Source organism: Entelurus aequoreus, linkage group LG01 (genome assembly GCF_033978785.1).
Source record: "Entelurus aequoreus isolate RoL-2023_Sb linkage group LG01, RoL_Eaeq_v1.1, whole genome shotgun sequence".
In the NCBI taxonomy this organism is placed as follows: domain Eukaryota; kingdom Metazoa; phylum Chordata; class Actinopteri; order Syngnathiformes; family Syngnathidae; genus Entelurus; species Entelurus aequoreus.
Window position 1 is genome coordinate 85,510,645 of NC_084731.1, and position 15,092 is coordinate 85,525,736.

General features: G+C 38.5%; 1 protein-coding gene across 3 annotated transcripts in view; it reads left to right on the top strand.

Moving 5' to 3' along the window:
* Positions 1–15,092, top strand: part of LOC133658044 (interleukin-1 receptor accessory protein-like 1) — a 496,379-nt gene that overhangs the window by 459,648 nt on the left and 21,639 nt on the right. For all 3 annotated transcript variants that reach the window (XM_062059657.1, XM_062059673.1, XM_062059665.1), the window contains exons 8-9: positions 5,483–5,628; positions 11,406–11,552. In XM_062059657.1, the coding sequence (XP_061915641.1) occupies positions 5,483–5,628; positions 11,406–11,552 (293 nt within the window). The remainder of the gene's footprint in view (positions 1–5,482; positions 5,629–11,405; positions 11,553–15,092) is intronic.

Sequence of the window (15,092 nt, forward strand, 5' to 3'; positions counted from 1 at the left end):
AGTTGTGATTTCTTTCGGGATTCACACTGCGACATAAACAACATGTTGACCGGGAAACATCCATATTTTATTAGACGCCGTTCTCTGCTTATGACTTTTTTGGGCCCCCTGTGGTGTTGAGTTATTGTTTTCTTGAGGTGTTTCTGATATTTTTGGATGACATGAGTTCACTTATTTTTCACAGTCTTATGTTTTTGCATTACCTTAAAGGGGAACTGCACTTTTTTTTTTCAAATTGTGCCTATCATTCACAATCATTATGTAAGACAAGCACACATGGGACTCTCTCCATTCTGCCAATAAAACCCTTAAAAAAAACATCCAAACACCTCCCTTTTATGTTTTATATACATGATGTAAGCATATATGTAATGTAGTAACATTGATAATAACATTTAATATTTTGCTCATTTTAAACATTCATTTCGAAAACGCATCATGACGTTAGCTTTTTTCCTTCCACAACATCCCTGATTATTACTCACTGCAGACTTTATGAAAGCCAAAAAAACATAATAAAACATCACTTACAGTACAATGTCTACTGTCATTAGGATGCAGACTGATAGAATATTGTCATACTGATAAAGAATGAATCATAATTAGGGTTGGGTATCGTTTGAATTCGAACGATTCCGATTCCGATTCCGATTCTTTGTTTCGATTCCGATTCTTCTTGTACCATGCCGGGATCAATGTGTTTGACAGGTAGTCCCTGGAAGGTGGTATGCATTTTGGGTTGAGAGTTTTCACCATATCCCTGCAAACATAAACAAACATGTAATGTTGCTGTTACTGTTTAGCCCAGTATCAATTAGCTTAGCTCTAACGTTATTGCTTAACCAACCTAAATGTTGGAGATTCCACCTCTGAAAAGTGATGCAGTCTTTTGACTATGTGTGCAGTGACCTTTCTGTGGCACTCTTCCGTCTGTGGCACCGACATCTTCCCCATTGCCGCTACGGTGAACGGAGTACGCTGAGCACATCGCGGAGCCTGGCTAGCAGGTTGTAAATTGTCTATGAAAAAATATGCGGGCTAATTTGTTAGCTGCCTCGACGTTGGCGCAAAACACATTATTTATTGCATGTATATACAGTCCTGTCGCACGTGTTACATTTCGCCGATATTTCATTTTTTTTAGTAAAATAAAGCCACACTTCGACCGCCGACGCCCGCTATCCACGCTTAACTGACTCGCTCGGCTACATAGGCTCGGCTATGCTAACACTTCCGGCGGTGGGCGCTTCTTCGTTGGTGTTTAGCGGCTTCTTTTTCCGGTCGGCGGACTTATTCTTTTTTTCCGGTCGGCGGACTGGGTATCGAAACTAGGAATCGAAATTTAAACTTTTGAACGATTCCGGGAGAATCGGAAAGTTAGTCCCTGTTCCAATCGATACTCGATACCCAACCCTAATCATAATACTCACTCGTGATTTCCTTCGGGAATCACACTGTGACATAAAAAACATTTTGACAGGGAAAAATCCATATTTTATTAAGATGCTTATGACTTTTTTGGGCCCCCTGCGGTGTTGAGTTATTGTTTTCTCGAGGTTTTTCTGATATTTTTGGTAGTCGCTGAGCAGCTGCGAAAGTAGATAAAGTCACGTTCTCTGTCACAATGGCGTCACATAACAATGCCGTTACTAACGCCGTTACTTTTACTTGTAACGGGTAATCTAATTCATTTTATGCACGTTACAACGCTGTTCCCGATGTGTTTGATGCAACATGGCGTGCTACTTTTGACTTGGTTGTATGTCAACAAGGAAGCAAGTTCAATGCAGGAAGTAACTTTTTACGAGCACCACACTAAAAGGAACTCGATATCAAATAAGAAGAGGCAACATCCCACAGCAAACAACGTGTAGGCTAATTACACACACACACATTTTTAAAGTAATTTTACAAACACTGGTCATCACTTGGCCTTGGACCGATAAATAAAAAGAAAATAAACTCCATAATTTTGTAGGTATTGGTGCATTGCCCTGTTTGTGTCTTTCTTTTATTTTAAACGGGGCACACTTGCATGTTTATCCAATTGCAGTAGAGTGAACCCTCTTGTCAGTCATCCACGATATTTGTCTCGGTGAGCGGAGGCGAGACTGCTAGCTTCCGACAGTCGCGACACGCTAGTGAGACGCACCGCAAGCCGACGACGATTAGGAAGAAAAAATAGGATTGCAAAGCCAAACGTGTGTTTGTGTCGTGGCACAGAATGAGGAAAATGAGCCGGATGAATGAGCCAGTATGCCGGATTTGTTGCAAAGTGATGGCAACAGCAAAAAAATTAATAAATAAAAATAAACAAAAAAACGCTTGACCCAGGTTTTACAACTGGGAAAGAACTGCACTTCCAGACAATCAATATGCATTTTTTATTGTTTACTTATTTTCATCCTTTTCATTAAAATGTTAAAAAAATACTCCCTTGCATAATTTAAATAAACCTAAAAAAGAGACCCCGATACTTCGACACAAATGCAATTTTATTATGAGAATGTCGTACAGGAACATTTGAAGACATATTTTACTTGAATGCACGTTAGTTGTTTACTCAAAACTTGCTAACAGTTTTATCTTAAGTCCAGTCAGGGTGTGTTTCAAATGAAATTGACCAGCTAGCATTTTAGTACTGGCGTATGCGTTGACCTGATAACAACCCACACCTTTCAGGTAACCATCCATGCTTAAGGTTAAAGGATCATGTATGGTGAAAATAAATTGCTGGATTAATCTGCATATATACATGAATAATGCAAACATTTTTTGTGATTAATCACATGAGTTAACTTATTTTTCACCGTCTTATGTTTTTGCTTTACCTCTAAAGGCCTTAGTGGCCACATGCGTGGACAGCACCTTTTAGCTCTTATTTCCAAAATTGTGTACACTACTGAATTGGGGTCTTATGGCCCTTATGTGGACTTTTATACTGCCATCTGGTGGTGTCAGAAGAGTATAACATACAATGGAATTTGGAAAAAAAAAACTGTAGAAATAAGAATTAGCATGTCACTAAACATGAAGTACACGTTTGTTACTTATGGACTAAGTACATCATATCAAAAGATGATTTTTAGTTTTTATTCTAATTAGGGTCCAATAAACCCAAATAGCAAAGAGAAATTAAAAAAGCATGTAAACAAACAGCTTGGGCCTTAAAAGGTTAAATTAAAGGGAACCGCACTTTTTTTTTTTTTTTTTTTTTTGCCTATCATTCACAATCATTATGTAAGACAAGCACAAATGGGAGTCACTCCATTCTGCCTACAAAGCCCTTAAAAAAAACATCCAAACACCTCCATTGAGGTTTTATATACGTAATGTAAGTATATATGTAATGTAGTAACATTTATAATAACTTTTAATATTTTGCTAATTTTAAACATACGCAGTGCATTCATTTAAAAAATGCATCATGATCTTAGCTTTTTTCCTTCGACAACATCACTTATTATTACTCACTGCAGACTCTATGAGAGCCAACAAACATAATAAAATATCACTTACTGTACAATGTCTGCTGTCATTAGGATGCAGACTCACATAGTCTTGTCATACTCCCGTTTAGATAAATAATTAATCATAATAATCACGAAGAAAAGGGTTGTTTTGTGTGTTTCTTGCCATTTTCGGGTGTAAATTGGCTGTCAAAGTCTATCAATGTGTGGAATTACATCCTCATCCTTTGACTATCAAGGTGAGAAGCATGATTTATGATCTACAATAAACTTCCATGAAGCAGCCCACCAGTCGATGATATCAGCATAGCTACACCAGCTAGTAATCGCAGCGCCGCGATAAATAGTTTGTCTGCGTTAGCGCTTATAATAACAAAATCACTCATACTTGGTTAATATTCAAGTCATGGAATGTAAATTAAGTATTGTTGGCGGTTTTTGGATTGTAATTTATTGGGTTTTACAGGCGGAATAGAGGACCTCCCATTGGCTCCGCTGTAAGCAGACTTTTATTTACATTTATTTACAAGTTAGAATGCATTTATTTTAAAATGCATTCGTCGTTATGTCTTCCCTAATGATGGTGAACAATAGGCAAAATTCCAGCTCCCTTTAACAAAGCATGTACTGTCTAAATCAGGGGTGTCCAAAGTGCGGCCCGGGGGCCATTTGCGGCCCGCAGCTAATTGTTTACCGGCCCGCCACGCATTCTGGAAATGCTATTGCAAAAATAAACATTACAAAAAGTGGAATGAGGTGAAATCTAACTAGAAAAAGTTGCAATGTTGACACAAAGCTGCCATGCAGGCTGTTTTTTTTTCTTTTGTCTATCTTTATTTTTCTTTTTTTTTGCCATTGCTTAAAAAAAAAAAAAAAATCAATGTTATAATGAATTATTGACCTATTCAAGGCTCCAATTATTTAAAATATTTCACTTTAAAATGTTTTATGTGGAAAATATTGCATATATTGTGTGGTTGCCATACAAAAACATCGTTTTCTTTGACAAAAGAGCATAAAACAAACAAAATAATAGTTTAAACGTAAAATCGACAGATATATCTGAAGTTGAGCTCGTAACTTAAGTGTTGAAAGGAAGAAAAAAAAAACTAATACAAATGTATCACTTTATGAGTGGAGCACCTTTTGTATCCTAAATATATTTAATGGGATTTTATTCATCTTTTCACTGTGATTACTCAAAAATAACAATGAATTAGTATCAATGGTGTCTTGCATTATTGATGTTTTTAAGGCTCTAATTACTTCACATCAAACATTGCTTTCTGAATGTTTTGGGCAGTGGGGGAAATACTGCATATTTCAGTTTTATTATAAAAAAACAAAGTTGTCTTGACAGAAAAGGCATAAAACCTTTTTGTTTTTTTAAATTTTATATCAACCTGAAGTTGATATACTGTAGAGATTTACTGTAAGCGTTATATAAAAAAAATAAAAAAATAATTTGACTTGTTTTTAACATTTTAATGACTTAGACCCTTTATGGTCCCCGGGAGCCCTAAAGGGAAAAAAAATAATAAATCCATATATTTTGTTATGATTTGAAAATGAAAACTATCAAAATGGCCCCCGCAGGCTTTAATTTTCCCGTGTGCGGCCCTCAGTGGAAAAAGTTTGGACACCCCTGGTCTAAATACATTTGCAGGATTAATCTGCATGCAATAATTTGTTGTGATTAATCACGATTTAACTTGTTTTTCACCCTTTTTTTGGCATTTGAAAAAGTTACTTACATTATTAATATTGTAGACTATGATTCCATTCATTCTTTAAGTGGTCTCAAAATATTGTTGACAATGACATGGGCAATAATTTGTGGACAATAATGTGATATCGAATGAGGCGGCGTCATCACCAAGGAAATATAACTGTGATCCTGTTCTAGTTACATCTGCAAAAAAGTTCCTATGTGGTAAAAGCTCCCACGTTCATGTTCCACTTGAACATTTGCACTTGTCACGCCACAAACTGACTCTGCCGTACCCCCGCAGGACAATCCGTGAGCACTTGGGGGAGCAAGAGGTCTCCATCTCGCTCACCGTTGATTCCCTGGAGGAGAGCGACCTGGGCAACTACACCTGCTACGTGGAGAACGGCAACGGTCGGCGACATGCCAATATCCAACTCGTCAAGAAAGGTACCACAATCTAGCAGCACGAGGACGTTGTTACCGGGGGAAACGGGACAGTGTTATGGATTACAGTTCATACGCTGTACACTTGAGGAGAGAGAGTAGAGGCAGCCTGAGGATACAAGCGGTCCGATTGTTTGCTTTCATCATCTTTCACGTCTGATTTCTCATCCTATTTTTCTCCTCCTTCTAGTAGCTAACAGCACATTCCGGTTTGAACTTGATATTTCATACATCAGTATCTTGCTCACAGGCATAAATGTCAGTGGAATCTCTAAAGTGAGGTCGTGCGACCACTATGAGTAACGTCTGTGCACGATAAATATTAAGGGTGTTTACTTCCGATACGATACCGATTTTGCAGCTTTAACTATCGGCTGATATTGACCCTGTACTGTTTAAGCACAAATAATACTGTCAATTCCATAAAACTATAAACCGCTACTTTTTTCCTACACTTTGAACTATAGATGTGCGATATTCCGATATTGTCCAACTCTTTATTACTGATTCTGATATCAACCGATACCGATATATACATTCGTGGAATTAACACATTATTTTGCCTAATTTTGTTGTGATGCCCCGCTGGATAAATTAAACAATGTAACAAGGTTTTCCAAAATAAATCAACTCAAGTTATGAAAAAAAGTGCCAACATGGCACTGCCATATTTATTATTGAAGTCACAAAGTGCATTATTTTTTTTAACATGCCTCAAAACAGCAGCTTGGAATTTGGGACATGCTCTCCCTGAGAGAGCATGAGGAGGTTGAGGTTGGGGGTGGAGGGGTATATTGTAGCTATTGTAGCGTCCCGGAAGAGTTAGTACTGCAAGGGGTTCTGGGTAATTGTTCTGTTGTGTTGATGTTGTGTTTGTCATTCTTGTTTGGTGTGGGTTCACAGTGTGGTGCATATTTTTAACAGTGTTAAAGTTGTTTATACGGCCACCCGGGGTGTGACCTGTATGGCTGTTGACCATAGTAACTAATTCGATTACCATAGTAACTAATTTGATGATCATAGTAACTAATTAGATTACCATAGTCCAGTGATTTTCAATCACAGTGCCGCGGCACAATAGTGTGCCATGAGATATTGTCTGGTGTGCCGTGGGAAATGATGCAACTTTACCTAATTGGTCCAAAAACATTTTTTTGCAAATCAATGATCATAATAATGTGCCGTTGTCTAGTGCCTGTGCTGTGTAGAGCTTGGCAGGGTAATCTTGTAATACTCCATATCAGTAGGTGGCAGCAGGTAGTTCATTGCTTTGTAGAAGTCGGAACGCGTCGAGGATGGTTTGTCGTGATCCCAATAGGCAGAGCACGTCGTGCAGGTAAAAAGGTATGTAACGCTTAAACCAAAAATGAACAAAAGGCAAGTCCCGCTAGGAAAAGGCACTGAAGCATAGGGATGGCTATGTAAAACAAAAGTAAAACTGAACTGGCTACTAAGTAAACAAAAACAGAATGCTGGACGACAGCAAAAACTTACAGCGTGTGGAGCAGAGACGGCGTCCACAAAGTACATCCGTACATGACATGACAATCAACAATGTCCCCACTAAGAAGGATAGCGTACGCACAACTGAAATAGTCTTGATTGCGAAAACAAAGCAGGTGCGGGCAATAGCACTCAAAGGAAGGCGTGAAGCTGCTACAGGAGAACACCAACAAAACAGGAAGGGTCACCAAAATAACAGCGTAAGACAGGAACTAAAGCACTAAACACAGGAAACAACAACAAACTCAAAATAAGACAACCTGGTGGAGTTTAATTTTTTAACCTTTTCTGCTGGTGGTGTGCCTCCGTATTTTTTTTATGAAAAAAATGTGCCTTGGCTCAAAAAAGGTTAAAAAATACTGACCTAGTATATCATGCAAAAGCGCAGATTTCAACCATTGAAATACTTATGGTATATACAGGTATATATATTAGGGATGTCCGATAATGGCTTTTTTGCCGATATCCGATATTCCGATATTGTCCAACTCTTAATTACCGATACCGATATCAACCGATACCGATATATACAGTCGTGGAATTAACATGTTATTATTTGGACAACCAGGTATGGTGAAGATAAGGTCCTTTTTTAAAAAATTAATAAAATAAAATAAGATAAATAAATTAAAAACATTTTCTTGAATAAAAAATAAAGTAAAACAATATAAAAACAGTTACATAGAAACTAGTAATTAATGAAAATTAGTAAAATTAATTGTTAAAGATTAGTACTATTAGTGGACCAGAGCACGCACAATCATGTGTGCTTACGGACTGTATCCCTTGCAGATTGTATTGATATATATTGATATATAATGTAGGAACCAGAATATTAATAACAGAAAGAAACAACCCTTTTGTGTGAATGAGTGTGAATGGGGGAGGGAGGTTTTTGGGGTTGGTGCACTAATTGTAGGTGTATCTTGTGTTTTTTATGTTGATTAAATAAATTAAAAATAAATTAAAAATACGATACCGATAATAAAAAAAACGATACCGATCATTTCCGATATTACATTTTAAAGCATTTATCGGACATCTCTAATATATATAGTTCAAGACTTACAGTAATTTGAAAAAAAAATGATTTGGGAATGTCCGGAGGGCCAGATTGAAAAGCTTAACGGACCACATGCGGCCCCCGGGCCTTAATTTGCCCAGGTCTGATCTAGTGGTACGCCAAAGAATCACATGACTAAAGTGCAGTGTTTTATTTTCCCATATTCAAACTATGTGTGATGTTACAGTGGCCCCAAATAATATCTTGTTAAATAAAACCTCTGCCTTGTTTTTAATGGATACTTAGGCCTACTACGCTACTGTATGGCGGTAATGTGTTTTCTGAGGTGGTACTTGGTGAACTTAGAGCAGTGGTTCTTAACCTTGTTGGAGGCACCGAACCCCACCAGTTTCATATGCGCATTCACCGAACCCTTCTTTAGTGAAAAATAAAATGTTTTTTTTCAAATTCAAGACAAAGTTATATGTTTTTGGTAACACTTTAGTATGGGGAACATATTTTAAGTAACAAATACTTAATTTAGAGTTATTTGGTTAGGGTTAGAGGGTTAGGGTTATAATAAGGCCATGGCATTAATAAGTACTTAATAATGACTAGTTAAGAGCCAATATGTTACTAATTTGCATGTTAATGAGCAACTAATTAATGGTGAATATGTTCCCCATACTAAAGTGTTACCATGTTTTTTTTACTGGTGCACAAAATGAACCGTGCATGAACATCACCTTGTTCAAACAACAAAACCAACACAGAGCATAAACTCACAACAAATTACACACCTGCAAATCAGTCTGACTTCTGCTGTTGTCGTATCCGTAATACGCCGATAGGGAGGAGTTTTTATTCACACGATGAGTCGGGTGTGTCTTGACCTCCGCCGAACCCCGGGTTAAGAACCACTGACTTAGAGGTTCCTTTGGCTCTCCTGCAAACTCCAAACATTCATCAGTGTTTACATGAACTCTACTTTGCTGCACTCGTTGTTATTGAAGAGCAGCAGCAGCACAAAAGCGATGCAACATCTTAAACCTGCCAGATGTGCGAGTCGGGAGCTCATTTGTCTAAAAGAGTGATGGTCTGGATGCCAGGTGGAGCTTTAGCCTCATGCACTGTTTAAGTGGAAGCTGGCTCCCCTAGGCCAGAATTGGCAGCCTCCGAGTGTACCTGGGGAGGATTGCACTGAGCCACACCGTGAGAGGTGAATTAGTCGGAGGGGTTCTTCATTGGCAGCGCTGAGAGGAAGTTAAGACTCTCGAAAGATGTAGAAATGACAAAATGCGAAAAGCAATTCCTTGCATGCAGATTCCTCTGGGCTGCAGGGCAGAGTGGGCCTCTTCAGTGGGAATCGCCTGGAGCACCACTTCACACACACACACACACACACACACACACACACACACACGCTGCGCTGATCTTAGCAGGCGTGTCACTCAAAAGCAGTGTTTACCAGCATCGCCGTGTTGGCATCAGTGTGAAGTGCCAACAGCCAGGGGCCATGCAGGCACAGACCCTGTTCACTGAGTGTGCCCCCACTGCATGCTTTAACACAGGGGTGTCCAAAGAGCGGCACGGGGGCCATTTACGTTCCATAGCATGTTTTTAGACGGCCCGCGGCACAATCGTTAGCATTCTAATATTAGCGTGCTAGTTTTTTTTTGCTAATTTTACAGGTACAGTATACACCTCAGCGTCAAATATTTCGGTAGTTGACGAATGAGACCTGTTAGCATGCTAACGTTAATATGGGGGGGGTAATTTTGTAGGTCATGTTTTGGTACTTGATGCATGCTAACGTTGACATGCTAGCATTTTAAACTGTTTTTTTCTGGTACCGTATTTTTCGGAGTATAAGTCCCCCTGGAGTATATGTCACACTGGCCGAAAATGCATAATAAAAAAGGAAAAAAACATATATAAGTCGCATTTTTGGGGGAAATTTATTTGTTAAAACCCAACACCAAGAATAGACATTTGAAAGGCAATTTAAAATAAATAAAGAATAGTGAACAACAGGCTGAGTAAGTGTACGTTATATGAGGCATAAATAACCAACTGAGAACGTGCCTGGTATGTTAACGTAACATATTATGGTAAGAGTCATTCAAATAACTATAACATATAGAACATGCTATACGTTTACCAAACAATCTGTCACTCCTAATCGCTAAATCCCATGAAATCTTATACGTCTAGTCTCTTACGTGAATGAGCTAAATAATATTATTTGATATTTTACGGTAATGTGTTGATCATTTCACACATAAGTCGCTCCTGAGTATAAGTCGCACCCCCGGCCAAACTATGAAAAAAAATACGACTTATAGTCCGAAAAATACGGTACACACCTCAGAGTATTTTGGTACTTTACGCATGTTACAGTTAGCATTTTTAGCATGCTAGCTTTAATCTAATTTAGCAGGATAGTGTATATATTCACTAATGCTAACTGTTAGCATGCTAGCTTTTTTTAGCTCGTTTTGCTCATATTTTTGTTACTCGGCGCTAGGGTTGTAAGGTGAAGTTATAACACTGAAACATCTTTAGGAAGAGGTGCTTTAAGACAGTGGTCCCCAAACACCGGGCCGCAGACCGGTACCGGGCCGCACAAGAAATAAAAAAAATTAACATTAAAATAAAACTTTTTTTTTTTTTTAATTAAATCAACATAAAAAACACAATATATACATTATATATCAATATAGATCAATACAGTCTGCAGGGATACAGTCCGTAAGCACACATGATTGTATTTCTTTATGAAAAAAAAAAAAAATATATATATATACAGTATATATATTTATTTAAGGACTTAACTGCAATAAGAAACATATGTTCAATGTACCCTAAGATTTTTTGTTAAAATAAAGCCAATAATGAAAATTTTTTGTAGTCCCCTTTATTTAGAAAAGTACCGAAAAGTATCGAAATAATTCTGGTACCGGTACCAAAATATTGGTATCGTTACAACACTACTTGACGTCATCTGGCCAGCGTGCTAACTGTTAGCATTTCAGTTCGGCTTTTGCTCTTCAGCATTCACGCAATGTGCAGCTGGGATAAGCTCCAGCACCCCCCGCCACCCCATCAGGGACAAGCGGTAGAAAATGGATGGATGGATTACATTTTCTAGTTTTCTAGCATGCTTTGTTTCGTCAATCTGTGGCCTTCGGTGGAAAAAGTTTGGGCACCCCTGCTTTAACACAACCTCTCTCTCTCTCTCTCTCTCTCTCTCTCTCTCTCTCTCTCTCTGCAGCGGAGCTGATGTACACAGTGGAACTGGCGGGTGGTCTTGGTGCCATCCTCATGCTGCTCATCTGCCTGGTGACGCTCTACAAGTGCTACAGGATCCAGTTCATGCTCTTCTACAGGAACCACTTCGGCAGCGAGGACTTAGACGGAGGTGAGAAGATACCATTGTCAGGCTATTTAAGCAGATCATGTGTTCTTATCCCACCCATTGTGAACCCAATCGTAAAAGTGGTACACCGCATGCCACACGGTATTTTCCGGACTATGAGGCACACTTAAAATGCTTTTATTTTCTCAAAAATCAACAGTGCGCCTTATAGCCCCGTGCGCCTTATGTGCGTAATTGTTCTGGTTGTGCTTACCGACCTCGAAGCAATTTTATTTGGTATGTGGTGTGATGATAAGTGTGACGAGTAGATGGCAGCCACACATAAGAGATACTATACTGCAGTATGACGCCTGTTCATTTGACGTAAAGGTTTACCCAAAGTGCTTTGCGCGGGTACGCCATTGTAGTCAGTAAGCAACTTATCCTCTTGTTGTTCTTGTCATCCTCCACTGCGTACAGTTGTAACTTACATCTGTCAGTAGACTCGCTATGGAAGCGCTAAAAACTACAACAAAGATGGCGGGGAGAAGACGCTGTGGAAGTGGAGCCACATATTTATTCATTTTTATTTCTTTATTTATTTACAGACAGACATAGTTTTGTATTTCATTATTGTTTCTTTTGTTAATATCAGAGTCCGTTCTGCAATGAGGTCATCCCTAGAAGCACATAAGCTTATGGACAGGGACCCACAGTTAAAATATACATCATCATATAATATACAAAATACTAGGGATGTCCGATAATGACTTTTTTGCCGATATTCCGATATTTTCCGACTCTTAAATACCGATTCCGATATCAACCGATACCGATATATACAGTCGTGGAATTAACACATTATTATGCCTAATTTTGTTGTGATGCCCTGCTGGATGCATTAAACAATGTAACAAGGTTTTCCAAAATAAATCAACTCAAGTTATGGAAAAAAGTGCCAACATGGCACTGCCATATTTATTATTGAAGTCACAAAGTGCATTATTTTTTTTAACATGCCTCAAAAGAGCAGCTTGGAATTTGGGACATGCTCTCCCTGAGAGAGCATGAGGAGGTTGAGGTGGGCGGGGTTGGGAGGGGGGTATATTGTAGCGTCCTGGAAGAGTTAGTGCTGCAAGGGGTTCTGGGTATTTGTTCTGTTGTGTTTATGTTGTGTTACGGTGCGGATGTTCTCCCGAAATGTGTTTGTCATTCTTGTTTGGTGTGGGTTCACAGTGTGGCGCATATTTGTAACAGTGTTAAAGTTGTTTATACCCTCAGTGTGACCTGTATGGCTGTTGACCAAGTATGCATTGCATTCACTTGTGTGTGTGAAAAGCCATAGATATTATGTGATTGGACCGGCACGCAAAGGCAGTGCCTTTAAGGTTTATTGGCGCTCTGTACTTCTCCCTACGTCCGTGTACCACTCCATACAGCGGCATTTTAAAAAGTCATACATTTTACTTTTTGAAACCGATACCGAAAATTTCCGATATTACATTTTAAAGCATTTATCAGCTGATAATATCGGCAGTCCGATATTATCAGACATCTCTACAAAATACAGTACATTTCAAAATCTACCCATCAAATACCCATTTACAATTTCATTTATAAGTAAAAAAGGGAATCTTTAAATCCACCAAATCAGTCTCAATATCCTAATATTCAAATGTAATTAAAAGGTTGCATCTTGAAGATCTGCGATAATTTCATCATACATACAGAGGTCAAGACCAAAAGTATGCGACAAATGTGAATTCCTCAACCATAAGGGGTGTGCTAGATGTACTAAGCATAACGTGGCAATAAATTTAGCTTAAAACGCTTTTTAAAAATGTTTAAAGGATGTGATTCTTGTATAGAGCTATCAATGTCATTCCAGATCATCGGGCCTCTACAGGCTATACTAAATCTTGTACACTTTACATGACCATGTTCCCCTCTTAATAAAGGTTTACTTCCAGTGTTATGTCTGTGAGAAGTAGTGGTCACTGGAATGAGCTGGCAGAGTCTAGAATTTAATCCATATACTACGTTATACATAATACAAGCACTGTGGAATCTGTCGCACTCCGTGAGCTTCAGAAGATTGTACCCATTCAAAAGAGGATTTAAGGGAGCAATAAAGTTTGCCCGTGATACAACACGTATGACTTTCTACTGAAGAATCTCCAGTTTTTTAAGATAACTGGGATACGTGTTGCAACATATGACATTGCAATAGTTTGTATGTGCTTCAAATAGAATCCGATACAGAATTAGGAGAGCGTTAGGAGGAAGAAAGTGCCTCAATTTTGAGAGTAGACCGACATGTTTAGATCTTTATTCATCCAATATTCAATATGGCTTTTGAAATTTATAAATCCATCTGTGTATACTCCAAGGAATTTTAGTGCTCTCAACTCTCTCAATTGCTTTATCCCTTATTTTAATCAGTATCCTGTCAACGTCTTTACGGCCTCTAATTGAACGAAATATAATCAAGTTTGTTTTATTTATATTGAAGAATAATTTATTACATTTGAACCAATGATCTACTTGAACTAATTCACTATTGACAATAGCTTGAAGGCTTTTCAGGATTTTTGTGTGACATGAATAAATGTGTGTCATCAGCAAAAATTACTTTTGTGAAGAATAATGGATGAGTTCACAATGTCATTTATATATAATATAAAAAGAAGTGGTCCAGTAATTAAGACCGCCCACAAAACGGCGCATCCTGAAGAGACGGTTAGAAAATAAAACATCATCTATGCAACATTTTGACCAAAGAACCACCATTACATGTTATGTAGACCAGTGTTTTTCAACCACTGTGCCGCGGCAAACTAGTGTGCCATGAGATATTGTCTGGCGTGCCGTGGGAAATTATGCAACTTCACCTAATTGGTCCAACAAATATGTTTTGCAAATCAATATTTATAATAATGTGCCGTTGTCTAGTGCCTGTGCTGTGTAGAGCTCGGCAGAGTAACCATGTAATACTCTTCCATATCAGTAGGTGGCAGCAGGTAGTTCATTGCTTTGTAGAAGTCGGAACGCGTTGAGGATGGTTTGTCGTGATCCCAATAGGCAGAGCACAGCGGGCGACAGCGTGCAGGTAAAAAAGTATGTAACGCTTAAACCAAAAATGAACAAAAGGCAAGTCCCGCTAGGAAAAGGCACTGAAGCATAGGGATGGCTATGCAAAACAAAAGTAAAACTGAAGTACAAAGTAAAGAAAAACAGAATGCTGGACGACAGCAAAGACTTACAGCGTGTGGAGCAGAGACGGCGTCCACAAAGTACATCCGTACATGACATTACAATCAACAATGTCCCCACAAAGAAGGATAGTGTACGCACAACTTAAATAGTCTTGATTGCGAAAACAAAGCAGGTGCGGGCAATAGCACTCAAAGGAAGGCGTGAAGCTGCTACAGGAGAACACCAACAAAACAGGAAGGGTCACCAAAATAACAGCGCAAGACAGGAACTAAAGCACTACTTACAGGAAACAACAACAAACTCAAAATAAGACAACCTGGTGGAGTTTCATTGTTTTACCTTTTCTGCTGGTGGTGTGCCTCCGTATTTTTTTTATGAAAAAAATGT